We start from the raw sequence: 27,152 nt of genomic DNA on the forward strand, positions 1-27,152 counted from the left end.
AAAGAAACTGCCTGCAGTGTAGAAGACTTGGGTTTGATCCCTGGGTTGGGAAGATCCCCTGGAGGAGGGCATGGAAACCCACTCTAGTATTCTTGCCTGGAGGGCTACAGTCCATAAGTTTCCAATCAGAAAATGCTGGTATGACAAACAGTTCACAATTACTTGCCTCTTGGTTTTCACTAAAAATTAAGGTGTTTAAGACTTGAGGATTCTGATCTAAATGTGTAATTAAAGTTACTAAGAATAAAGGAAAAAATTATCAGTATATAATAGGAAAGTAGGATATATGTGCTGAGTAAAAAACACATGAGGAGTTTTATGCATGGGTAGGCTGAAATTAGATTAAACTTAGGTAAATGGATTTTGCTAATATATGTGGATAACCTGCGGAAAAAAAACATGGACAAATACTATACTATCACTTTAAACTGAAAAAAAAAAAAACAGACTGTAAAATCTTTACATATAACACACAAACATAATTATGCTAAAATGTGCATAGAAAAATGACAAGAGGGAAATTCTCCACATTTTAATACTGACTTTCTTTGAGTGGTGAATTATTTTGTTTTCTTCTTTCACATTTTCTGCATTTATAATATTTATAATAGAAAAACGACAAATATTGGACTAGGGATCAATCTTGCAGTGACTAACAGCATGGTATGTTTGGAATTGCAAACTTGACATCAGATGCTGGTCTTTTTACTTTAGAAGGGCAGTCATTCCTAAGGCTTAGATCAATTTCCTAAGGAGATCACCATCAGCTTCAGCACTACACTTCAGTGGTTTCCTCCTGACATATCCACGTGTTATCCTCAAGATTAAGGATTATCAAAGAAAAGGGGGGAATTGCAACAGAGCAGGATGAGCACAGCCCTTAACACCTAGCATTGCTGTGCCTCATTACTCTGCACCCTGTTACTAGGCAACAGGTCTTGTTCCGCCATTGCTCGGTGCCTCAAGCTCAGGCCCTGCCCACAAGCAACCAGCTGTCAATGAGCAACATATAGTTGTCCTGCTAAGCTATTGGTCAGCGCTGAGCTGGGCCCTGCCCACCGGTAACTGTCAATGAGGGACCACTGGGGAAGTGATTCAGTCAAGGGTCTGTGGGATAGTGGTCATCAGGTAGAGAGTGAGGTAAGAGGCAGATGCAGGCCTTCTCCTGGAGGCCTTCCAGTTTACCCAGCCTTGGACCAGCAGATGAGCTGGAGGGCCCAGGGAGCAAGGCCTCCACTAGCCAAGGCCCAGGACTTGAGAAGCAGTGAACCTCTTCCCCATCCCTGTCTCTGTGACCCACTAGCAGTGGCCGTCTGTATGAGTCATAGTCTGTGAGACCTGGTCTCCCCATTTGGATGGCCTGAGGAGACTGAGGGCCACTTGGGTTGGATGCCTGACTCCCTCTGGGATGATAGCTGGGCAGGATATGGGAATCTGGCCCTGAAGGAGCTGCCAACTGAGATCTGACTCCTCTTAGCCAGGACTGGGACCTTGGAAGGTAAAAGTTGTGCCTTGGGACTTTGCCTTTCTCATCAGGACAGAGAATAACATTCATCTGGTAGAGATTTACAGGAACATCATTACCTGACCATGACCTGACCTTGAGAACAAAGGATCTGACACCCAGAAGTCTGCAACAGCTAACCATACCCATCCCTCACCTTTTGATTTTAAAGGGACATGCTGAAAGCTTTCAGTAACTTTGGGTTCTTAGGACATGAGCCACCCATCTGCTTGTATGAATCTGTAATAAACCCTTCTCTGTTCCAGACTCATGTTTAGTATTGATGGGTCTCACTGTGCATGGGGCACATGGATGTGCGATTTCGATCACAGTACTAGATACTGTAAATCCATATTCATATTTTCACTCGGTTGCAAATCTGCAATCATTTGTTTCTAACTGGTGTTAGTAGATTCCACTGTAAAACTGCTACACTAACGGTCATTAAAACATTTTTTTTAGCTCCACACTTACTTACTAGAACCGGGCTACCGGAAGGACAGACTAAAGCGGTAGCTCTAGGAATGACGCGGAATCCTCTTCGTGCTCCGACGGTATCCCTCGGAAGACCGCTGGCGCCATCCTGTGATCTCCTGTGCACATTGCGACCTTAGCTCGCCAGAGACTGGGGTCAGGGCTCGGGGATCCGGCGGCGCAGAGGCTGGCAGGGTGCACGCTTTCTGCAACCTCTCCCCAAAGTCCCATGACAAATATTTGCTTCCCCAGAGCCAGCAAATGCAAAAAATTAGCTATGGTCGGGTCGGCGGACAGGGACGGCTTTGTCCCGCTCTTGGGCCCGGCGACGGTGGCGCCAACCCCGGGCCGCCTGTTCCGGTTGCACTCCCGGCCGCCGTCTGGCGCTGGGGTTGCCAGGAGGCGCGGGGCACGCAGGAGTTTGCCGGTGGCCGCGGCCTCGGCTGAAACCTGGTCCGGGGGTCACCGGAAGGGGAGGAGCGCTAGCCATCTGGGCGAGACCTAAAGAAAAAGGCGGCTGGAATCGGCGGCAGCAGCAGGGAGGGAGCAGGTGGAGAGTACGAGGCGGCTGTCCAGTAGAGCACTGATGACTTCCCTGCTGGTTCCGTCACCATCAAGAGCCAGGAAGGGACCCTCGGCCGGCAGAGTGTGCAGGCTGCTGGGCAGGGAGCCCCCAGGCTGCTCTGAAATACTTTTGGGAACTGTGGAGCTTCTCCCTGAAGGGTCCAAGGCCTGTCTATTCCGGAAGACATTTCCGGGGCTGAGAACGAGGCCCCAGAGGGGACTGATGCAGCTGGCTGGGAGAGAGGAGGAAGGTTGGAGTTTTTTTTCCTTCGCTTTCAGTCTCAGCAGGGACAACACCCAGGGCCAGCTGGATTTACCAAGGCTTCATCTGAGAAGCCCTTGGGCCCTTATCTTATATTCCCCAGGGCTAGACCGAAGCACAGTTATGGAGCTGAACAGGCAACCGGGTGTGGAGAAGAGTTGTTTTTCACCTTCCAGCCTGTAGGAGGGCCCTAAACTCATTTGGGGATCACGGGAGCTTCTGCTAGAGTCCAGGCCCGCTTCAGAACACACGGGAAGTTACTAGTCTGAGAAGGAATCTCTGTACCAAAATATACATACCATTTTAATACTTCTGTATCTAATGTTGCTGACAGTTATGTACTTTTTCTTTCAAACTTAAATTTACTAAAGAATTTTCTTTCAAAGAATCAGATTATGATTTTAATTGTTTTGGGGGAGTGGGGAAGTCTGTTCCATTGATTTCTATCCTAATTTATTTTTTCTGTTTTCCTCGGGTTTTATTATTCCTTTATTAGCTTTTAATAGCTTTAACTCATTGTTTTTAATAGTTCTTATTTTCTCATAAATGCATTTTAAAGCTATGAATTTTCCTCTGACCTCTTCATATAGGTTTTAAAATGTAATGTTCACTTTATTTCTAAGGAGTATATAATTTTTATTTTGATATCTTTCAGTTCAGTTCAGTCGCTCAGTCGTATCCGACTCTTTGTGACCCCACAGATTGCAGCACACCAGGCCTCCCTGTCCATCACCAACTCCCAGAGTTCACTCAAATTCATGTCCATGGAGTCCATGATGCCATCCAGCCATCTCATCCTCTGTCATCCCCTTCTCCTCCTGCCCCCAATCCCTCCCAGCATCAGACTCTCTTCCAATGAGTCAACTCTTCACATGAGGTGGCCAAAGTACTGGAGTTTCAGCTTTAGCATCATTCCTTCCAAAGAAATCCCAGGGCTGATCTCCTTCAGAATGGACTGGTTGGATCTCCTTGCAGTCCAAGGGACTCTCAAGAGTCTTCTCCAACACCACAGTTCAAAAGCATCAATTCTTCGGTGCTCAGCCTTCTTCACAGTCCAACTCTGACATCCAACATGACCACAGGAAAAATCATAGCCTTGACTAGACGGACGTGCTTTTCCTCAACAGTATAGATCAAGGATAGTATTTTTAGTTATTTCATTGCATTATGATTAGCAAATATATCTTGTATGGCTTCAGTTTTTTCAGCACTTGTTTTCATTTGTCATCTCACACATGGTCAGTTTCTAATCAGTTTTCCATGTGAATTTCAATATAATGTACTCTATTAGATAAAAACGGTGCAGGTATAGTACACTTATGATTGATCTTGTTAACTATGTTCTTCAAATCCTCTATATCTTCAAATAAGTTTTTGTTGATTTAGTCTTAATTCCTGAGAAAGATGTATCTATGCTAACATAATTAACACTTGATTGTTGACTTATTTTAAATCTTTGTGTACGCACTCTTGAGGATATACTTGTGTGTGTACCTGTGTTAGATACAATTTTTTTTTACATTGTATAATTTAAAAGCTTTGTCCCCCCCTCCACCCCCCACCCGCCACACACACACAATTAGCAAATGGGTTTCATATTCGACTGGAAGTTTTCTTCCTACAGTCACCTTTCAAGTGCAAACAGTTCTTTTTGTTGTTGTCGTTGCTAAGTCCTGTCTGACTCTTTGCAACCCTGTGAATTGCAGCATGCCAGACTTCTCTACCCTTCACTGTCCCCCAGAATTTGTTCAAACTCTTTTCCATTGAATCAGTGATGCCATCCAACCATTGCATCCTCTGTCGCCCCCTTCTCTTCCTGCCCTCAATCTTTGCCAGCATCAGGGTCTTTTCCAGTGAGTCGGCTCCTCATATCAGGTGGCCAAAGTATCGGAGCCTCACCTTTAGCATCAGTCCTTCCAGGGAATATTCAGGGTTGATTTCCTTTAGGATTGACTGGTTTGATCACTGCTTAATGGATTTCTGCTTTTCAGAATATGAAATATTTAGTACTTTTATAAGTCAACTTTTATACATACACATTTTGTATGTACAGGTGTATTTAAACTTACACTTTTCTAACTTCTAGAATAATAATCTATATCCTCCTCCTGAGTATAACACAAATATTAGTTAGCTTGTTTTATTTCTCTTCATTCTCACCCCCCTACCATGTCAATATCATCTGGAATTTGAAGTCCAGATTTTCTTTTTAATTTTTAGGATCCAGACCAAAAGAATCTGTATTTGAAGTCACTAATGGTTTTGAACTCTTGTTTTTTTAAAATAGTAGACAAAATGTGGAGGAGAGACCGTAAATGTAAAAAACTGTGTAATCAGAGTTACCTAAACAAAAATCTTAAAATCCAAACTTAAATCAGTAATCAAAACAGAGGGAGATTTCAATACAAACATGGTGGTAAAGTAAATTAACGCTTCTTGTTGTGACCCAGGATATCACAAACAACATCACCTGTACCTCTAACCTCACAATTGATCCCACATGCAACTCTTTTCAACCCTACACTGTAGCCCTCCGTGCTCTGTCCATGGGATTTTCCAGGCAAGAAGACTGGAGAGTGGGTTGCCCTTTCCTACTCCAGGGGATCTTCCCAATCCAGGGATTGAACCCGCATCTCCTGTATCTCCAGCATTGCAGGCACTGTTAGGGAAGTAGTCTTTTTCAGGCTTCAGAAACAAAGAAAGCAGAGCAGGCCTCTGACTTGTCCCTGACTTGCCTGCCTGCACGTACACTGGCTGTTACCAGCCAGCTGGGCAGCATCAGAGATAAAATAGGGAGTGAGTCTTGGAATTCTCCTGAGCTCTGGAGATCCAATCTCCCAGGCCAGAGAGTATCAACACTCACAAGATAAAACATACAGCATTGTGAAAGATTAACGTGACACCAGAGCTGCAGTTTGCTCACAGACAGATGATGTTATCAGTTTGCAGCCTGGGATTATAAGTAGGAACCCCCAAACTGCAATTTTGAAGTCTCACCCGTGGAGTGGACACTGCCTAGGACCTTTTCCCAAATGGGGGTTTCAGATTGCTGCTGTTACATGGGACTTCCCAGTGCTGTTTGAGTCTGGATGTTGGTAAAAACCCAATTTGGTTATGTATCTGCTGTTTTGTTTCTCTTTCCTTTTAATGATTGTTTATTGAAAGTAAGTTAGATAATTCTCTATTAAATATTGAAATTGTGTATGACAATTAGTTTCTTTTGTTAACAAATCCTTTGAACCTGAGATGAAAGTTTAAACTTTGGGCAAAACACAGATTCTTTTACCACTGCACCACTTTGTATCTATCTTTTATAGCACATTTCTTTTTAAAATTTTATTACAGGTAATTTGGTATATGTGTTATATTCCTTTATTAGTTGAGCCTTTTCTGATTCATTTATTTCATCTCTCTCCTATCACTTGATTTCTAATTTCTCAATAAAGACATTCAATAATGAAATTAGATGGATGAATAAACAGCAAGTATTCTAAGCCTTAAAGAAAGTTTTCAGAACTTAGACTTAGCAATACATTTTACTGGCACATGGCCCCCTTCTGGTATCTCATATCTTCCTCTTAGAATCTTTTCTTATTCTTGCAGGAATACAATTCCAGAAATTCTTTCAGGGAGGGCTTGAAAAGTCAATCCACACTTAGATGATAGTTTCGTTGGACACAGAAATTTAGTTTCAAAATTATTTTCCCTAGATTTTAAAAACTACCAATTCATTGTCTTCTTATAACCAAAGTTGTCCAAATGAGAAGTCTGACATAACTTGATTTCTATTTCTTTGCAAAGAATTTTCTGTTTCTGCAATTTTCTCCTTAACTCTTGTGTTTTGACATTTTATCACCATGTCTATAGATAAAGATACTTTTAATTCATCTCTGTATACTCTGCATTTAGTGGAAAACTTGCAGTCTGAAGATATAAATTCTGTGAAAGTCTCCTTTTCTTTACTCAGGACCACCATGTATGACACTTGGGTTGCGCATTGCTCTCTACTAACACACTGTACGATGGCATACTCAGAAGATTTTAAGGCTACATTATCCTACACTGTCACTTTGACATCTCTGTGCTGCTGTGGGGCCCTGCTACATGGTTATCTGACAACTCAATCTAAAAGACTCAGTCATGCTTGTAATCCATGTACATACTACTATTTTCTCCTGTCAGAAAAAAATAGCCACAGCTGTTTTGCTTTGTTTTGTTTTACTCTTAGAATAGTTGGGACTTTACTGTTTCCCATTATAAATGATTTCCATGCACTAATCCAGAAAGATTTACCTATTATGCCCCTTCCAGCCTAAACAGATTCCACAATCATAAATACCATGAAGTTCCTTTAGCCAAATGAAAAGATTTCTTACTTTTTTTCTCTAGTCTAAGAATTTAATTCAAATTCTGCCTTGGTTAACTTTACTGCTAATTCTAAAATTGTGTTCTCTAGGCATACTTGTTGTTTCTGAAGAAAATTCATTTAAGAATAATTTCTGTCGCCCAGTTCCTTGATATTAATGTAAAAAAATCATGAAAATAAAAATTCAAACATTTACAAAGACATCACAGGAAAAGGCATCTACAAGACAGCTTGCATAGGCAAAATCATTCTTACTTGATTTTCATGTTGCAGCAGGGAGAAAAGTGAAAAGCCTATTAAACAAGGATATGCTCCCTTGCTGGAAGTAGTCTTATGGTTGATATATATACAAGTTAATCAGTATGACTTTCTTCTGCTCATTATTCTCCATGTTATAATAGGGAGTGTAAGTGGACATGCTAAACTAGATGAAATCTAAATCTCCAGAAAGAAATTCGAGTGGTTTAAGGCCCAACCCTAGAGTTGGAAATTTTGTTAAGAACATTGAACAACCTTTGCCCAGGGTTGTGGTATGTCTGAACTCTGTTTCACATTCCCTCTTGGACTAGAGTTTTCCTTCCATGCATTTGAAAATGATAATCCCACTAACTGGAAACTAAGTCCTACACAAATCTCCAACATCATTTCGAACAATAACAAAAAATAAAGCTGATAGCTTTAGGTATTTTGTCTTCCCCTGAATGTTAAAAACACTGATTAAAAAAAGAATGATAAGGATTTTCCCCTACCTTCTGGCAATTTAAAATTATTGCCTTTGATCCTGTAAAACAACAGAGAGAAATTGTTCTTTATTTCATTTCACAAATCTGCATCCTCCATTTTTTTTGCCACAGGAATTCCTTCTTCTGGGTACCTTGTGCTACCTCAGTCCCAAGACCAGTTATCATCTTGGTCTGGGTCCTCTGAGGGAAAGTGGTAAAGAACTGCTGCTGCTAAGTCGCTTCAGTCGTGTCCGACTCTGCGACCCCATAGACGGCAGCCCACCAGGCTCCCCCATCCCTGGGATTCTCCAGGCAAGAACATTGGAGTGGGTTGCCATTTCCTTCTCCAATGCATGAAAGTGAAAAGTGAAAGGGAAGTCGCTCAGTCATGTCTGACTCTTAGCGACCCCATGGACTGCAGCCCACCAGGCTCCTCTGTCCACGGGATTTTCCAGGCAAGAGTACTGGAGCGGGGTGCCATTGCCTTTTCCAGTAAAGAACTGCTCAAGCTCAATTAGTTCTCCTATTTTGCTCTCTGTTTCTGGCTTTGACCATTCAAAGCAAAGTTCCTTGGATTGGTTGATAATGATACTCTCTAGATTCTTATGCTGCCGTTTAGGAAAACCACCTGAAATATTTATTGTATAATGAGCTCTCAGTCAAAGAAAAGAAATATTGAGGTTTGGGGACTATCATCTTGTTTGCCACTCCTTGGACTGCAAGCGCCCACTCTATTCCAGATATAGCTTGAGCAGATAGGGATAACAGTGGCAGTGGCCACAGGACTGGAACCCGCCACAAGACTGGAAAGGTCCATTTTCATTCCAATCCCAAAGAAAGGCAATGATAAAGGATGCTCAAACTACCCCAACAACCTAGGGTAATTTGACACTAATTACAAGCTAGCAAAGTAATGCTGAAAATTCTCCAAGCCAGGCTCCAACAGACCCAAGAACTTCCAGATGTTCAAGCTGGATTTAGAAAAGGCAGAGGAACCAGAGATTAAATTGCCAACATCCATTGGATCATTGAAAAAGCAAGAGAGTTCCAGAAAAACGTCTACTTCTGCTTTATTGACTATGCCAAAGCCTTTGTTGTGGATCACAACAAACTGGAAAATTCTTAAAGAGATGGGAATACCAGATCTCCTGACCTGCCTCCTGAGAAGTCTGTATGCAGGACAAGAAGCAGCAGTTAGAACAGGACATGGAACAACACACTGGTTCCAAACTGGGACAGGAATAGGTCAAGGCTGTATACTGTCACCCTGCTTATTTAATTTCTATGCAAAGTACATCATGTGAAATGCCAGGCTGGATGAAGCACAAGCTGGAAGCAAGATTGCCGGGAGAAATATCAATAACCTCAGATATGCAGAGGATACCAACCTTATGGCAGAAAGAGAAGAGGAACTGAAGAACATCTTGATGAAAGTGAAAAGGAGAGTTGAAAAAGATGGCTTAGAACTTAACATTCAGAAAACCAAGATCATGGCATCCGGTCCCATCATTTCATGGCAAATAGATGGAAAACAATGGAAACAGTGGGAGACTTTATTTTTCTGGGCTCCAAAATCACTGTAGATGATGATTACAGACATGAAATTAAAAGACGCTTACTCCTTGGAAGGAAAGTTATGACCAACCTACACAGCATATTAAAAGCAGACACATTTCCTTGTCAACAAAGGTCCATCTAGTCAAGGCTATGGTTTTTCCAGTGGTCATGTATGGATGTGAGAGTTGGACTATAAAGAAAGCTGAGTGCCAAAGAATTGATGCTTTTGAACTGTGGTGTTGGAGAAGACTCTTGAGAGTCCCTTGGACTGCAAGGAGATCCAACCAGTCCATTCTGAAGGAGATCAGCCCTGGGATTTCTTTGGAAGGAATGATGCTAAAGTTGAAACTCCAGTACTTTGGCCACCTGATGCGAAGAGTTGACTCATTGGAAAAGACTCTGATGCTGGGAGGGATTGGGGGCATGAGAAAAAGGGAACGACAGAGGATGAGATGGCTGGATGGCATCATGGACTCGATGGACATGAGTTTGAGTGAACTCCGGGAGATGGTGATGGACAGGGAGGCCTGGCGTGCTGCAATTCATGGGGTCGCAAAGAGTCAGACACGACTGAGCAACTGAACTGAACTGAAAGGATAGTGAGTAGAACATTTTACCTAAGCTAGAGGACTGGGGGAAACAAGTAATTGAAGAAGGTACCTTTTGGCAAGATGATAGAAGGCCTTTAGTTTCAGGATAAGGAACTGAGGTTTAATCTTTTAGTCATTGGATAAATAATGATGGCTTTTGATTAGGTGAGCCAACTGCCAACGCTTTAACAACTTCAAAAGACCATAAGAAACATGGTCCCTAGTCCTCAGGGAGAAGAGAGCCCCTGAACTTTAAGATTCTAGTTGAGGAGAAGAGATATACTATCTGATGGCTTGTTTGGGTAGAAGACACACCACCCTGGCCTTTAAACACAGAGTGATTTTTGCTACCATAAAATGTATCTTATAATGATTTTTTTTCTTTCAACTGAAAATTTTAGATTCTCAGTTGAGTCATCTTTCTCTGGCCTCTTTGTCTTATAGTCTCTGGGGAAAGATGACTCACTGAGAATCTTTATTTCCACTTGAAAGAGAGAAATCACATACAGCCCACTTTATTCAACTTTTAATTAGATGTAAATTTGAACTCCTACATTATAAATTAATAAAATTTATTTTAAGCACAGTCATGTAAATTCTCCCAAGTTTGATTAATATCAAAACTTGACTGTCAAGTGAATTGGAAACTAAGATTTTGTCCTTTTGCCTCAAGGGTATATTTTATTTGGTAAAACAAATAATCAGGATTAGTCTTGAGTTTCGCAAATTCTGAGAGAGCCTTAGAAATTCGTCCCACGTTAACTGTGTCATCCCACGTTAACTGTGCCCTTTTATACATCATGCCCCCAAAATCTATTTTAAAAAAAAAGACACCTGAGAATACTAAAATCCACCTCCCCAGTCCCCACCCCCAACCTATCAGAGAACTTCAGGACAGGCACCTGGATGTATGTTTAGCAGGCTGGTAAGTGGTTGTTGTAACCAGGGAAGTTTGTTACAAAACTAAGACAAGGTCCTTGCCCTGGAGATTATTTTCCTGTGGAGGAGTGTAGACAATCACAGTATACTCCTCAGTTTTCACCAAAAGCAGAGGACAGGGGAAAATGTTTGATCTAAATGAGAACTAAATCCTAAAAGGTTGGGGGGGAAATCCCTGAAGGAAAGGAAGTCTTTGGGCACTGGGTCTCTCAACCTTATCACAAGGATCAACGTTATGCACCAAAGAGATAACTCTTAGTTGTGGGGGCTGTAAGCTGTCCTATACATTGTAGGATGTACCCACTAAATGCCAGTAGCACCCCCTCCCGAGTGATGACAATCAAAAATGTCTCCAGATATTGCCAAATGCCCCATGGTTGGGAGCCTGGGGGAGGGAGGGAGTGCGAAAATTTATCTAGTTGAAGGTCACTGGGCTAAAAAGAAGTTACGGGAGGATTGCTAGGTTGGGATTTGCTGACAGGCCAACATGCTAAAGCACCTGGCTATGTTGGCAAAAGCTTGGGACTACATACCCAGAGGTGTACGTTTAAAAAAAGACTAAAATATTAGTAAACCGCGGGGACTGGGGAACTCAAGGCTATCTGTACGTTGACAGTAAATCCCAGCTCGTTTACTAGATAAAAGAACAAATCAATGTATTAGGTTAGCTCCCCCTCCCCTCTGTACCTAAACTCCACTGAGGACTCAGACTAGGCAGGTAGGGACCATCTTGAACACCACTTATTAATAAAACATTTACCATTAGGTGGCACCACTGGATCATGGGACGTTTCGAATTTTAACTGCTAGGGCAACTTTTACCATTCTCCTGATATAGCCCTACATGTATATGCGATCCTAATTACGGATCCACCCAACGCAACTAATTTAAGTGTTTACAGCCGCTTTCTCTGGTAACGTAAGTGGCTCTGAAAAGAGCCTTTGTGTATAACGTAGACGTTCGATTTCGTCCCTTGCGCGCCCTTACTTTGAACTGGTGTACTTGGTGACCGCCTTGGTGCCCTCGGACACGGCGTGTTTAGCCAGCTCGCCGGGAAGCAGCAGGCGTACCGCCGTCTGGATCTCTCGGGAAGTAATGGTCGAGCGCTTGTTGTAATGCGCCAGGCGCGACGCTTCGCCGGCAATGCGCTCGAAAATATCATTGACGAAAGAATTCATGATGCCCATGGCCTTGGACGAGATGCCGGTGTCCGGGTGTACCTGTTTCAGCACCTTATACACGTAAACGGAATAGCTCTCCTTGCGGCTGCGCTTGCGCTTCTTGCCATCCTTCTTCTGCACTTTCGTGACAGCCTTTTTAGAACCTTTTTTTGGAGCAGGAGCGGATTTTGCTGGATCCGGCATCTTTGCAGGAAGACACACCACACGCCCGTACTAAACGACCCGACTACCTCAAAACCGCCCGCTTACACGCTATTTATAGAGCCTGTATGCAAATGAAGGCTAACAGAGTACTGCATTTTTATTGGTTAATATACAACAGTGTCGTCATAGAGAGGCAGCGTCATGTAAATGAGGTCCTGCTCGCGCTTTCTTAGTGGTTCTTACAACAAATGTCTTGTTAACCAATCAAAATGTTCTGTTTCACACTAAATTAAGTAAATGTAGTTTCACCTGTTTGGGGTCTTTCGTTAAATGATTTTCCCTTTTTCTCGTTGATTGACTTGTATATAGTAGAGATCTGAAGCGCGTGCTAAAGACAAGCTAACTTTCTCTTATTTTTGCATCGTTTTACTCCTCTGTACTATTTTGTGGAAGTTTGGTTCTGGTTTTCGCAACAATACCTTAGCCGCCTACCCCCTCCCCCGCCTTTTTTTTTTTTTTTTTTACAGTTTGCGCCTTCTGTCTCATGCAGTTAGGAAGATGGGATCCTACATATCTCAGGACTCTTGTCCCCATTCTTAACAGTTGAAGTACCGAGGAACTATTTGGGGATCGAGGATTTTATCTAACATCTGGCCTAATTCTAGTAACTGTAGAATCAAGCTGAAGCCGATTACCATTCCTACAGTTATCACATAATGACGACCTTCTTCAGTATTCAGATTTGTGCTAACGTTTTGTACTAGCAGCTTGGAAAGCGCTAGAAACGACTGGCAGAGAATTTAGCTTCTTGCAAAGTTTTCTCAGAAATGGCTAGGTTCTCAAAAAAAAAAAAAAGGAAATGACTAGGTTGGAGCTCTGTATTAAGAAATCAAACCAGCTTGTAAGCTCAGTTAACAAAAACGACCCAGACCTTGCTTCTGGCGCTCCCTCTAGCGTCTGTCAGCTTTAACTCCATAGCCTCACCACTCAACGCGTGTTAAACTCCCCTACCCGCTTTACCCTTAACACTCGTGCATTAAGAGTTCACCGACTAAAGTGAAAGCTGGTACAGCTGCTTTTTAAGAAAACGTGGGTGGCTCTAAAAAGAGCCTTTAGATCGTCTACTTTAAAATGTACGCCTTAAGCCCGCTCCCCGCGGATGCGACGAGCCAGCTGGATGTCTTTGGGCATGATGGTCACGCGCTTGGCGTGGATGGCGCACAAGTTCGTGTCTTCAAACAGCCCCACCAGGTAGGCCTCGCTCGCCTCCTGCAGCGCCATCACGGCCGAGCTCTGGAAGCGCAGATCGGTCTTAAAGTCCTGCGCGATCTCGCGCACCAGCCGCTGGAACGGCAGCTTGCGGATCAGCAGCTCGGTCGACTTCTGGTAGCGCCGAATCTCCCGCAGGGCCACGGTGCCCGGCCTATAACGATGCGGCTTCTTGACGCCGCCCGTGGCCGGCGCGCTCTTGCGAGCCGCCTTGGTGGCCAGCTGCTTCCGCGGGGCCTTGCCACCGGTCGACTTGCGGGCGGTCTGCTTCGTACGCGCCATAGTATCTCACAGGTTTTATTCTCCGACCCCCTAGGCAGTCTCATTTATAGACTTAGCCTAGTCTTGATTGGGCCAGAAAAGCTAGCAATTTCCGAAATTGTAATCTCATTGGCTAGAATTCAATCCTATTTGGGCAGAAGATTGTAATGCTAGTCTCTTTACTTACAACCTCCCTTTTCCAGTCCTTTTCTATAATCTTATTAAAGATTTTTTTTAAAAAGACCTTTTCTTTATATTGCTGTTAACTTTCGTAAGAACAATTTATGAAGTGTTTTTGCACGCTTGGGATTTATATTTTAGCAGGTTCTTTCAAAATACAAGCACGCCCTAGGGTTCAGCATGCATTTCCACTTACTAGTTATTGTAACTCCTCTCCCATAACTAACAAATTTATTTAGCTCCTGACACTGAGCTAAGCGAGAGTTACATTACTACTGAGGTTCAACAAAACAATATGTAGTTGAAGGAACCAGAAATTAAACTTAACCTTTACCTGGTTCGGAACTATACCAAAATTGTGTGCTGATGGTTACCAACTCAGAGCCATCTGCCTCCCTCCACCCACTGAGTGCGGGTTTTCTCCTCAATCCATCAATGCGTAATTACGTCCTATGGACAAAACGCTTTAATTAAGGGAAGATAAGACCGGAAATATTAATTTCTTCCTTACAATAGTGAATAGTTTTAAATAGTCAAGTTGCTTATCAGTCATTTAACGTTAAAGGGTCAAAGCACATAATCTGTTGATTACTGATTTGCTATCATATTTTCAATAAAGTGTTTCCTAATGCTTACAGTTTCAAATCTTTTCTATTCTCTATACAGAAATTGAAGATCTTTTGCCTTTTATTTCCTGTGCTTTGAAGAATTTCTCAGAAAATTGCATGTAATAAAACAAAAGTTATGTAAGGTTACCAATGCTTAAAGTTGTAATAAACACTTTTAATGATATGCTTATTTGATTGGAAGAACATCGCATATAAAAACTCAAACCTGAGAATAAAATCAGGCCCAAGAGGCTCAAAACTTAGCTCCAAGGTATGATGATCACTTTCCTGAAGTTTAAAGTGATTTTGAGAGTTTTTCCTGAACATTAAACACAAGGTGGAGACACTCTGTGATGTATGGTTGCCTTAGAAGTCACCTTTAATAACAGAATTCTGATTCATATTAGACATCTCCTTAGGCAGCAGCAATCTCCTGCTATAGAGAGAAGATCTAAAATGTCAGTGAGAAAGTGTTGCTGATATGAACAACTGTTACCATCTTCTGTGGTTATTTTGTAATAATGTCTTGTATATACAGAGCACCGCTCAGTATTTTAAAAATTTTCTATGCATATTATTTAATTCCAACTGTGAAATAGATGTTATTTAAAAACTCATTTTACAGATAAAGAAACTGAGTCTCAGAGATGTTATGGCTCATCCTGGATAAGTAACAAGGCCTACATAATATTCTAAAGCACAAGAATGAAATTACAATGTATTTCCAGTTTCTTCAGGCTTGGGGTATATTTTAAAGCACTAAAGAATTTTCCCAACGTACAATCGAATTACTCAACTCAGGTGTTCCCATCAGAAGAAGAAACTACCCCACGGCAGGTGTCTGGGTTACAGCCCAAAGCTGTCCACCCAAGTGTCACATTTCTTTGAAAAAAAATTTTTTTTAATTTGTTTTGATGTATCCACTCTTGGCCAAGCTGTATGGGATGTGTTCATTTAAACAAGAAAAAGATTCTCAAGCTGTCTGTTTATATAGAATCCAACAGTAATGGGACTTGTATTACCTTTATCAACCAAAAATTGGCACTTGCCACAGGTGCTTGCCGTCTTCCTCTACAAGGATTAGGTCATGGGCTGCTGCAGCTGCTGACCTCCAACACTCCTTGAAGGAGTTCAGGGTGGAAAGCAGAAATTAGGCACCCTGGGCTCTGGAAAACTGGCAGGATGGGGCTTTAGATAGTTAGATATTCTCAGGAGCTGATTTCATGAGCCCGATTCTTATAAGAAAATACAGATATAAGATATCTAGAAAAACACTAAAATCCTTCATGGTGATATTTGTTTCTCGTGACCAGCAGAAGTTTCATAACGCCAGCAGAAACTTTCTATAAAAAATATGTGCTTGATTGCATGTGCTCCCTTTTTGCCAAAATCAAGTATATATTGTCTTTTCCCTGTACCTCTTTGGAAGTTTCTCAGAGCTATCGGAGGTGCTGTCTCCCAGGCTGCGGTCCTTATATTGCCCCAAATAAAACTTAACTCACAACTCTCATGTTGTGCATTTTTTTTTTTTTTAGTTGGTATCTTTATAACAGAGAATGACAAAATTCTGAAAGGGTTCCTCTGGCTTAATAAAGAAGCTGAATAAGAATTTCTACATCTCAGGAAACAGTGATGCCAACTTAAATGTTAACTCTGAGACAACAAATCAAATAAGATAATCAGAATCGTATATTACTTAGGGTCATAAGTAACATTTCTCTGAATATAACAATCTAATATATGGTCACCTTAGAAGTCATCTTTAATATGATATATGATTGTCTAGAAGTCACCTTTAATAAGAGAATTCTGATTCATATTAGTTCAATTTCACCTAGTCTCACCTAGTATTGACATTGGACAATAGAGTAATAATCCTGTCAGTGTTCTCAATATACCACTTTATCAAAAGCAAGTTTATAACAGAAGAATCTGTGCTTTGCTACAGCTGTGAGGAAGAGCCAATCTTTTTCTCTTTTAATATTTCTGAACTTTCTTTCATTAGAAATAACAAGAATCTGCAGTTTTAAGACTGAGCACTAAAATTTCATTATTTAGTACTGAACAGGGGAAGAAAACAGGCATGAGAAGCTTAAATTTTGCCATAGGAAATAAGCAGGCAAAAATATAATGTTTTGTATGTGCATGTGTTTGTTTTTAATACAAAAGTAATGAACTAAATTATAAGTTCTAGGAAGACAGTTTGTGTCTTTTTTTTGCTTCAAGTACCCCCAAGGTTTCAAGTATCGCAATTTTGAGGCTAAATCTTCAGCCTGTGGGTTTCAGGCCACATGCCTGCTTCTTTTCACTTTGAATGGCTTGCAGCCCTGGACCAAATTGAGAGAAGGCAAAGGATTTTGAGTTTCCTTTTTTGTCCCATTCTGAGCTAAACTCATTCCCCCAACACTCTACTTATTGGATAAACACTTCCCCTTTCCTGCCTGACCCTAACACTACTGCCTGTAAGGTACAGTGAGGGAATGTGTCTGGGAGGAAAAATTTTCCTTGACCCACTTAGGGTCCCTGGCTGAGTCTGAAAAGTAAACAAAGACAGATTAACAGGGGAAAAATCACACACGTGTTTAAGTTTTACATGATGCAGGAACATTCATAAGGAAATGAAGATCTGGAGAAACAAGCCTGAGCATTTTTATGCTAGATTTAATGAAGAGCAGGTGTTGTGTAGAAATATGAGAGGTTAATGAGTATGAGGTAAGTGTACTAAACTGGGAGAACAGCAAGGCCTGCTTGTTAGGATTCTTCTGTGTGTCCCTCTGTCTTCAGAGATAAGGGTGCTCTTTTTCTCTGGGAATAGGGAGAGCACCTCTCACAGAAGAGTTTTGTGACCTCTTTCAGGTGAGAAAGTCTGGGGAAGGTCATAGTGACCCTGTTGTCATTTTCTCAAAATTTCTTCAGCTTACTCAATATGCTGAGGTGCTGTATTTTGGAGTAGCATGTCTTGAACCCCATCAGTGGCAATATATGCCACCCCTAAAATATGTCACTTTAACGTAAGGATTATTTTAAACTAGGGGACTTCCCTGGTGACTCAGATGGTAAAGAATCCACCTGCAACACAAGATAGCTGGATTTTATACCTGGTTCAGGAAGATCCCCTGGAGAAGGGAATGGCAACCCACTCCAGTACTCTTGCCTAGAGATTTGCATGGACAGAGGAGCCTGGCATGGGCTACATCCAACGGGTGGCAAAGAGAGACATGGCTGAACAACTTTCACTTTCACTTTTTAAACAAAAGGCACTTGAAAAACAGCAGATGCAAGAAGGGCCCTCTGACAACCCCTTTTCTTCCTTAAAAAAGGAGATTAAGCCCCCTGCCCCATAGAGTAGATGTCTTCCCTATACAGGAGCGTGTTCCAAGACAGGGAATCCTGGAAAGCCAAGAGGAATCTGCTCAAACAAACCTTATTAAACTAACCCATATCTTCCTAGTTACTTCTCTACCTAGTTAACTCCTGCAGTTAACTTCACATAGTTAGCTGCTGCTACTGCTAAGTCACTTCAATCGTGTCCGACTCTGTGTGACCCCATAGACGGCAGCCCACTAGGCTCCCCTGTCCCTGGGATTCTCCAGGCAAGAACACTGGAGTGGGTTGCCATTTCCTTCTCCAATGCATGAAAGTGAAAAGTGAAAGTGAAGTCGCTCAGTCGTGTCTGACTATTAGCGACGCCATGGACTGCAGCCTACCAGGCTCCTCTGTCCATGGGATTTTCCAGGCAGGAGTACTGGAGTGGGGTGCCATTGCCTTCTCTGACATAGTTAGCTACCTTTGTCCAAACCCTTTGGTCTTGTCACATCTCTAGAATTCATCGGGTTTTTTAATTGTTTTAAAAGTTATATATAAGTTCGGGGCCTACCTAGGTCTTCATGTTCCTTTTGAAGACTCCTGTATACACATAGAAATATGAAATTACATTTGTTTTTCCTTTTGACTGGATTTATGTCAGTTTAATTATCAGGCCCAGTCACAGAATCTAAGATGTAAAAGAAAATTTTCCCTCTGCTATGCTGCTGCTGCTGCTAAGTCACGTCAGTCATGTCCAACTCTGTGCGACCCCATAGACGGCAGCCCACCAGGCTCCCCCATCCCTGGGATTCTCCAGGCAAGAACATTGGAGTGGATTGCCATTTCCTTCTCCAATTCCCTCTGCTATAAGTTTATACAATTTCTGGCTTTCCAGTATAACATGTCCCTGTGGACTGTAGTAGGTTCAAGTAAAGTTACACACAGTATTTTAAAGCTATTCAAACAAGAACTTATTTTGCTTCATTAACCATCCTGATGAGATTTGAGCTACATATTGCAGGGATTTTAACGGCTACAGATATTATTTTTAACATTCATTTGACTGTGGATCACAACAAACTGTGGAAAATTCTTCAAGAGATGGGAATACCAGACCACCTGACCTGCCTGCTAAGAAATCTGTTTGCAGGACAAGAAGCAACAGTTAGAACTGGACTTGGAACAAGAGACTGGTTCCAAATCCGGAATGGAGTACATCAAGGCTGTATATTGTCACCCTGCTGATTTAACTTACTTGAAGAGTACATCATGTGAAATGCCGGGCTGGATGAAGCACAAGCTGGAATCAAGCTGCAGGGAGAAATTTCAATAACCTCAGATACCCAGATGACACCACCCTTATGGCAGAAAGCAAAGAAGAACTAAAGAGCCTCTTGATGAAAGTGAAAGAGGAGAGTGAAATTTGGCTTAAAACTCAACATTCAGAAAATTAAGATCATGGCATCTGGTCGCATCACTTCATGGCAAATAGATGAGGAAACAATGGAAACATTAGGAGACTTTATTTTGGGGGGCTCCAAAATCACTGCAGATGGTGATTGCAGCCATGAAATTAAAAGACACTTGCTCCTTGGAAGAAAAGCTATGACCAACCTAGACAGCATATTAAAAAGCAGAGATATTACTTTGCTAACAAAGGTCCGTCTAGTCAAGGCTATGGTTTTTCCAGTAGTCATGTATGGATGTGAGGGTTGGACTATAAAGAAAGCTGAGCGCCGAAGAATTGATGCTTTTGAACTGTGGTGTTGGAGAAGACTCTTGAGAGTCCCTTGGACTGCAAGGAGATCCAACCAGTCCATCCTAAAGGAAATCAGTCCTGAATATTCACTGGAAGTACTGATGCTGAAGCTGAAGCTCCAATACTTTGGCCACCTGATTCAAAGAACTGACTCATTTGAAAAGATCCTGACGCTGGGAAAGATCGAAGGTGGGAGGGGAAGGGGACAACAGAGGATGAGATGGTTGGATGGCATCACCAATGTGATAGACATGAGTTTGAGTAAACTCCAGGTGTTGATGATGGACAGGGAAGCCTGGCGTGTGGCAGTCCATGGGGTCGCAAAGAGTCAGACACGACTGAGAGACTGAACTGAACTCCAACTTAGAAAAAAAATTCAGGCCACAGTTGTTAGCAGGACACATAATACTTCTGGTCTGTGGGGAAAATTAGAACAGAATGCTCACAACTCAACCTACATATAGCCTGTCTGGGAAAAAAAAAAAAAAAGTATTTTTTAAAACATATCCTCTTCCTCAACATTCATTTAATTTTTGTAACAACAGTGTACATATGTTATTGCATTTAATACAGCTGCACATGGATTGCTTTCTCAATCTGAATTTACTTGCAACAGAGAAAAGAATTTATTTTGGAGAGAATTTTGTTTAGGTAATGAGTGATTAGTCGCTTTACAGGCAGATGAAGCATACTGAAAGTTTGTAGATACTCTCTCTGAATCTGCCTAGGGCCCTGTTCCCTCTGACATCAAAAATCATCACTTCTGTCAGCCTGGGGAAGGAGATACATGGACCCTAGGCTGAACAGTTTCTTTCAGGAGGCTGGGCTCTGCCCAGATAAGAGATAAAAGACCACATATTTCTCATTCATGAAGTTAAGGAGACCTCCCTGGTTACATATATGCAGAAAGGCTCCTTGGAGGTCAAAAAGGGAGGGGGCATCACCTCATAGTAATTGATATCAACTACCCTTAAGCCTCTTCACTAGAATCCATCTTGGCTAAGAGATGCATATGAGCACATGGAAAGATCCTGAGATATACCAAATACAGACTCAGCTGCTGCTGCTAAGTCGCTTCAGACATGTCCGACTCAGTGCGACCCCATAGACGGCAGCCCACCAGGCTCCCCCGTCCCTGGGATTCTCATATACAGACTCAGAACCAGGCAAATAGAAATGATTGGCCAAAGGAAACCTGGAAGCAATGCCCCATAAAAGTGAGTCAAACCACCACGAGAGTGCTACTCTCTCTCAGCCTGCCCGTGTGTCTGTCTGCACATATTGGACTCTTTTTCCTCCTAACAAATACTGATTTCACTATTTTCCATCTTTGTGCAAATTCTTTTCTGCAAAGCCAGAGAGCCAGGGCCTTGTCACTGACCTCTGGTTTAGTGGCTAGGATTTGGTGCTCTCACCACCACGACCCCAGCCTCAGCCTGGCCAGGAACCAAAGCCCTGCTTCAAGCTTCTGCAGGCCGAGAGCACTTGAGATCAAACCTTGGCTTGCAGTTGTTTACACTTTGGTTGTGTCTCTTTCCTAGTAGCATTTGAAGCAGTCAAATGGAGGAACTGTTCATTTTATAAACAATTTTTGAGCTTGTGCTAGATACTGAACAACATGTTGGTTTACAAAGAAAAATAAAAACCACTGCCAGGCACTCAAAGCTGGGGGCGGGGGGAGGGGGCGGAATACATAAGATGCAAAAGATACATAAAGATAATGTGATAGATTCTGTAAGAGTGGCTAAAGAGTCAGAAAAAAGCATGTGTTTCTCTGCCCTGAAGCAGCAAATGGAGAGGAAGATATTACAGGGAAGGAAAAATAATTTTCCCTTCACCCTTCTGAGTTCTCAACTGAGACCTCTATAATAAAAGACAGATTAACAAGAGAAAAACAAACAAATTTATTAATATGTATACCTCAGGTTTATGTGAGAGATACAGGGGAAAATGAATAACTCCCTCAAATGGCTTAGAATACAGACTTAAATACCATCTTAATAGGAAAGAGTGGTCAGGTAGGCCTTTAAAGGAGAGTAAATGATATTTAGGAATGATGAATGGGGCCTTAGAACAGATGAGTGGTGTGATCATTTGTGATGTTTGTCTGAGTGTGGTAGTGACGTCCAGTTTCCTCTCCTGTGTTGAGCCAATCTTCCCTGGTTGATAGAAATCCCATTTCCATGGGATTTCCACTGAGTTCCTTTCTGAGGATCTGTCTTAGGTAGGTAAAGGAGTTCAAAGAAAGTCTATCCCTACATTAGCTGCTTTTCAAAGTATTATAGCTCAAAATAATCAATATACCAATGCCATATATTTTGAAGTAGCATGTCCAGAACTCTCAGTCATATTCTGAGGTGGCATATGCTGCTACCCTTCAAGATCTACTGTGAATTCCAGGGTGTTCATTTAGGCTTGTGATTTATGATAGCACCATCCAATGAGCAGAGTTGTTCAGTCACTCAGTTGTGTCCCACTCTCTGCAACCCTATGGACTGTAGCCAGCCAGGCCCCTCTGTCCATGGGATTCTCCAGACACGAATACTGCAATGGGTTGGCATTTCCTTCTCCACATGAGCAGAGAGAGAATCTCAATTTTTATAGCGTGGAAGGAGGAGAATATATTTCCTCAGCCCCCACAAGAGTCACACCTTGGAGAGTTTAAACATATTGATTTGGGGAGATTTTGAGTTTAAAATGACTAAAGAATAACCAGGAGAATCTCTGTTCCTGGAGCCTAGAAGTTTAGATAAAGATATAGATTTAAGATTCACTAGCACAAAGAAGTGGAGAAGGAAATGGCAACCCACTCCAGTGTTCTTGCCTGGAGAATCCCAGGGACGGGGGAGCCTGGTGGGCTGCCGTCCATGGGGTCGCACAGAGTCGGACACGACTGAAATGACTTAGCAGCAGCAGCAGCAGCAGCACACAGAAGATAGAACTAAAGGAGAGATGAAAGAAGGCAGATAAGTTGTTTATGCTTTTTTTTTTTTAGGTCTGTTATGACTTATTTCCCACCAGTGACCAGGCTAATACAACATAATTTGCAAATATATTAGTTAAAATTATAATTTCTAATATTCTGGACATAAATTTTTTGCATCTTATTAACATTGCTCCATTTAGCCATTAGCTTTTTTCTTTTTTTAAAGTTTGTATGTTTTAGATATTAAAAATAATAATAAGCATATCTCAGAAAAAAGATAATTCTTTCTGAGGTAGAAACCACATCTCTTCCTATATTCTACAGAAGACCCTGGTAATGAATGTGCTATCAGTAGAACCCCAATCAATTTCATAAGGCAGTTTCTGATAATGACTCTCAATATGGAGCAGATGTCCTCTTGTGTGAAACCCAATTCAGCAAACTTTGCTAGCTCCATGTGGGGTCTCAATTTAGGCACTGAATTCTTGCTAAAAACAAGGGTCAGATGTAGAGGATCTGTAGAAACTGAGGTACAGAAACCCCTTCAGTCTTCTTTTTGTATGTATTGCTTCTTTCTGCAGAGTTTAGGATGACAGTGCGTTGGATTCACTGACCTCCACGTTAGAAGCCTTGCAGTATAGAGACCAATTTTCCTAGGATCTGATTTCTCCTGGGTGAGGTGAAACTCCATGCCTCATACGCACAAAATAGAGACGAGACTCGGGAATTACTGCGCTCTCTCTCTTCCCCGTCCTCACGCATGCCAGGTGCAGCTGCCCTAGGGATCGCCTCCTGGGTCTGTCAGTCTAATTGTGGAAACCGTGTCTGCTGTTTTATGTAACCGTGGTTTCGAAGCCTAGGATCTCTCTGTCGAGGTTAGATCCGGCGCGGAGCTCTCTAACTCCTTTCTGTCTCTGGATTCCATCTGCCCGTCCTCTGGTTTTTCTCCCCATTCCTTTCTTCTTAGCCTAAATTTAATGTCTTCTGGGACCTCACAGATGGAGCGAGACAGGCGAAAACAGCGGCAGGATCCGGAAACTTGGATCCGAATTCTCCCGGGAATTCTGGCAAATAGATCTTTTAAAAGAGTACAGTCCGAGAGGAGAGGAGCAAGATAGGGGTAGAGGATTAAGGAATACAAAGTACTATGTATAAAATAAATAAGCTAAAAGGGCATATTCTACAGTACAGATAATGTAGCCAATATTTTATAATAACTAAATGCAATCTGATTTATAAAAATATTGAATCGTTGTTGGTAGAGCTGAAACTAATATAAAATTGTAAATCAACTATACTTCAAAAATAAATAAAAATGAGAGGCTCCATTAGAGGGCTCTGTGGAGGGTGGAGGAGGATACGGAAACAGCAGAAATGACGGACAGTCGAGTGGGCGGGGACAATTGGGACCTCTTCCCGCCCGCGCGCTTTCGGTTTTCAGTCAGGTCCGCTGCTCTTGTATATCTGGGGGAAAGCAGCCCTTTCTGTATCAGAGGTTTTCTGACCAGCTCAGTCATGTCTGGAAGAGGAAAAGGCGGCAAAGGCTTAGGTAAGGGTGGTGCCAAGCGCCACCGCAAAGTCTTGAGAGATAACATCCAAGGCATCACCAAGCCCGCCATTCGGCGCCTTGCTCGGCGTGGGGGAGTCAAACGCATTTCCGGCCTCATTTACGAGGAGACCCGAGGCGTGTTGAAGGTGTTTCTGGAGAATGTTATTCGGGACGCGGTCACCTACACAGAGCACGCCAAGCGGAAGACGGTCACTGCCATGGACGTGGTCTACGCGCTAAAGCGGCAGGGACGCACCCTCTACGGCTTCGGAGGTTGAGCTGCTGCCCCTGTGCTGTGTGTGACGACAATCTCAAAGGCCCTTTTTAGGGCCAACCACACGGTCATCTGAAGAGCTGGATACTTAAAAGTGTAGGTAATTTTGTATCTGTCTAGTGGTGTCAGAAGTAGCGAGTCCTAAAAGTGCTAACAGCTCGGAAGACAAGTCATTTACCAAAAGCTGCTCTTGTCTGTTTCGACTTAAGTTTGCTTTTGGGCTCGCTGTCAATTGTAATCGTTGGACCAGGCTGTGGAAAGTAGTTTGTGGGCTTCACTTTCCAGCTCTGGTGATCACACTGGGTGGTGGTAATTACCATTACGATCTTACCTGGGAAGGTGCAAGAGCATTAGCAAAGAAATAAATCCAGTAACCGACCATTCAAAAATGAAGCAAATAAGGGGTTGCTAGGTCAGAGGTGGGCTCATTGAGTTTTAAACACATTCGGAAATTATCCGACCAGTGTATGCAAGGTATTTCTGGTATCCTGTGCTTTTTATGCTAAAGGCCCCTCACAATTAGCTGCTGAGAGTAGTGTGTGTGTGTGTACAACATTCAAGGAAGAATTTAAAGATTTAAGAGATTTGTCTTTCGCTGATATTACAAAGATAAAATGTAGAAACAAATACGAATTTTCAAAAGCTGAGCAGAGTACATAACTTTAATGTGAAAACACGTCTTCAAGAAACAAAATTCTGGTATGTGATTTTTCCATTAAGGCCTGTTGCAGCTTAGAGTAACAGACTGTCAGAAACATATCATCAATACAGAAAGCAGTTTAATTTTTAACAAGGCAAAAGCAAATTTTTATATATAGATAGAGATACATAGTCTTTATACCACCACTGCTAAATTGCCCTAATTTGAGTTGAAGTGTAGGTCCACACCTCTTGTCCTTAAACCTAATTATAGTTTTGCAGCTATTATATTTGCAAGTAAAAGGTTTTTTTTTAATGTTCCAGGCCTATGATTTTACAGCTAAATTTGGCTTGTCTGTAGCTCCCAAAAAAATCCTACAAAAGAAATTCTGTCAATTCGCGAAAGATACTGCTTTATTGGTCTCCACACTTGGCTGCTCTCATTAGCATCAAACACTTGGTCAACTAGGTTTAAAACATGGTTCTTAGCAATGGAGATGCCAGAAAGTCAAAGCATGGGAAACCTGCCCTAAAGAGGTTATTATCAGAATGAGGGAGTGAATGCTCAGTTCCTCAGTGGTTTCCAACTCTTTGCAGCCCTACGGACTAGGGGAGAAAAATATTACATAAAATACATACACACACAGCCCAAAAGTACACGGTGTCACATATTTGGGATGATGCGAAATGTAAATGATGATTATTATAGGAGTCCTAACAGCAGAGGTCACTGGCTGCTGGAAAATGATCAGGCTTGGCTGTAGAGGTGGGGCTTGTATCAGGCTGTTAAGAAGGAGCAGAATGCCTGGCATCCTGATAAGATATATGGTAAAGGGGAGGGGGAGGATCAGGGAGGGAAAGGCAAGAATAACATTTGTGAAGATGACCAAGTGAGAAGTAAACAAAAGGATTCAATGTTCAAGATGTTTCATCTTCCCTTCAAATTAAAATCTCAACAGCAACTGATGACATTTCTATTTCAAACATCACTATGATTTTTTTTTTTCATTTTAAAGGCAATGCAGATTGAATATATCTGATCCTCGCTGAGATCCTCTGAAGGAGATTATCAAATTTTGAAGAGAAATCAAAGAATAAAGGAAGGAGGGTGCGACATATCCATTATCTAAACTAGTGATTCCCAAAGTGTGGTATCTAGTCTAGGAGCATCAGCTTACCTGGGAATTGCTAGAAATCCAAAATCTTGAACCCAGATTTTGCAAAACCCCAGACCTGTTGCATGAGAAACTCTGGGAAGTGAGATCTAGCCATTCGTATTTTAACAAACCCTTCAGTTGATTCTGAAACACGTTAAAGTTTGAGAACAACTGGTTAAATAACAGTTTTTCTTTAAATCAAACAAAAATATTTAGAATCTGAGTATATGTTGCCCTAATTTGTTTACAATATGTTAAATTTTGCATTCTTCGATACCAAAAAAAAAAAAGAAAACTTTAGGTAAATGATCCTAATAAAAAATTTTTAGGACAAAATATTACAGGAGGAAAAGGTAGAATTGCTTATTTCCTTAAAGCATTTGGGGCAAAAAAAAAATGCACGAATAAAAAATGTAGTCAGCTTGTTTTACTAAAAATCACTTGTTTTACTAAATATCATTGGTTTGTATAACAGTGAGGAATATAATGCTATTTCACCTCTAATTTGGTAACAAAATAATTTCCTTTCCATTTCTACCTCCTGAGTGGCTCAAATACTGTTTAAGCCAGCCCTGGCTATCAGCTTGTTCCTCCCATGGGTGATTCAGGACCTTCAGTACAATACATGCATACAAATGATTGTTTAGTCTGCATGTCTACTTCCATTACCATGATGATAGAGGCACTTAAGTGTCACTGGCTAATCAGACATCACACTGGACCAGTTAGAAGACTTACCTTACCTTTCCAGACTCCCAACTTCTCTGAATAGCAGCATTATCCTCCTGAAGGCTAGATGTGCCTGTCATCTTTCACAACGTTCTTCCTCTGAAACATTCGACTCCAAACTTTATATTGAAACTATTGATGTACATGTTATTTCTCTATGTGAGCCAAAAGTATAGAATTATCATTAATAC

The 27,152-nt window shown here is 41.8% G+C and overlaps 4 protein-coding genes and 1 long non-coding RNA gene across 14 annotated transcripts in view; 2 read left to right on the plus strand and 3 right to left on the minus strand.

The window, feature by feature from the left end:
* Nucleotides 1-2,455, minus strand: part of LOC147376367 (myomegalin-like) — a 65,625-nt gene extending 63,170 nt beyond the window's left edge. For 2 of the 8 annotated variants that reach the window (XM_086392341.1, XM_086392335.1), the window contains exon 1: nt 1,983-2,435. The gene's annotated coding sequence lies outside the window, so the exon portion shown is untranslated. Of the gene's footprint in view, nt 1-1,978 lie in introns of all 8 variants that reach the window. The other 6 variants (XM_086392330.1, XM_086392319.1, XM_086392328.1 and 3 more) reach the window with 4 other exon arrangements.
* LOC147376370 (uncharacterized) lies at nt 2,385-6,014 on the plus strand. Of its 3 annotated transcripts, none has more exons than XR_015160930.1 (2): nt 2,385-2,793; nt 2,908-3,189. It is a non-coding gene; the product is annotated as an uncharacterized LOC147376370 (long non-coding RNA). The 3 variants fall into 3 exon arrangements; XR_015160929.1 differs by lacking the exon at nt 2,908-3,189 and adding an exon at nt 3,506-6,014 and having other exon boundaries at nt 2,660-2,793; XR_015160928.1 differs by lacking the exon at nt 2,908-3,189 and adding an exon at nt 3,460-6,014 and having other exon boundaries at nt 2,676-2,793.
* Nucleotides 6,015-11,860: 5,846 nt separating this feature from the next.
* On the minus strand, nt 11,861-13,153 carry LOC147376371 (histone H2B type 2-F). Its single transcript, XM_086392346.1, has one exon. The coding sequence runs from the start codon at nt 12,341-12,343 to the stop codon at nt 11,963-11,965; it is 381 nt and encodes a 126-aa protein (XP_086248472.1). The 5' UTR covers nt 12,344-13,153; the 3' UTR covers nt 11,861-11,962.
* A 203-nt stretch (nt 13,154-13,356) lies between these two features.
* LOC147376372 (histone H3) lies at nt 13,357-15,534 on the minus strand. The gene has a single exon (XM_086392345.1). It carries the CDS (start codon nt 13,853-13,855, stop codon nt 13,445-13,447), a length of 411 nt encoding a protein of 136 aa, XP_086248471.1. The 5' UTR covers nt 13,856-15,534; the 3' UTR covers nt 13,357-13,444.
* A 6,040-nt stretch (nt 15,535-21,574) lies between these two features.
* LOC147376373 (histone H4-like) lies at nt 21,575-26,527 on the plus strand. Its single transcript, XM_086392347.1, has 2 exons — nt 21,575-24,532; nt 26,092-26,527. The coding sequence occupies exon 1, from the start codon at nt 23,988-23,990 to the stop codon at nt 24,438-24,440; it is 453 nt and encodes a 150-aa protein (XP_086248473.1). The 5' UTR covers nt 21,575-23,987; the 3' UTR covers nt 24,441-24,532; nt 26,092-26,527.
* The last annotated feature ends 625 nt before the right edge of the window (nt 26,528-27,152 follow it).

The sequence above is a fragment of the Bos grunniens genome, chromosome 3 (genome assembly GCF_055505025.1).
Source record: "Bos grunniens cultivar Pamir isolate PY7600 chromosome 3, Bosgru_T2T1.0, whole genome shotgun sequence".
Lineage (NCBI taxonomy): Eukaryota > Metazoa > Chordata > Mammalia > Artiodactyla > Bovidae > Bos > Bos grunniens.

Bases quoted from the DNA above. Each gene is read 5' to 3' on its own strand.
- LOC147376371 (XM_086392346.1), bottom strand. From the start codon at position 12,343: ATGCCGGATCCAGCAAAATCCGCTCCTGCTCCAAAAAAAGGTTCTAAA.
- LOC147376372 (XM_086392345.1), bottom strand. From the start codon at position 13,855: ATGGCGCGTACGAAGCAGACCGCCCGCAAGTCGACCGGTGGCAAGGCC.
- LOC147376373 (XM_086392347.1), top strand. From the start codon at position 23,988: ATGACGGACAGTCGAGTGGGCGGGGACAATTGGGACCTCTTCCCGCCC.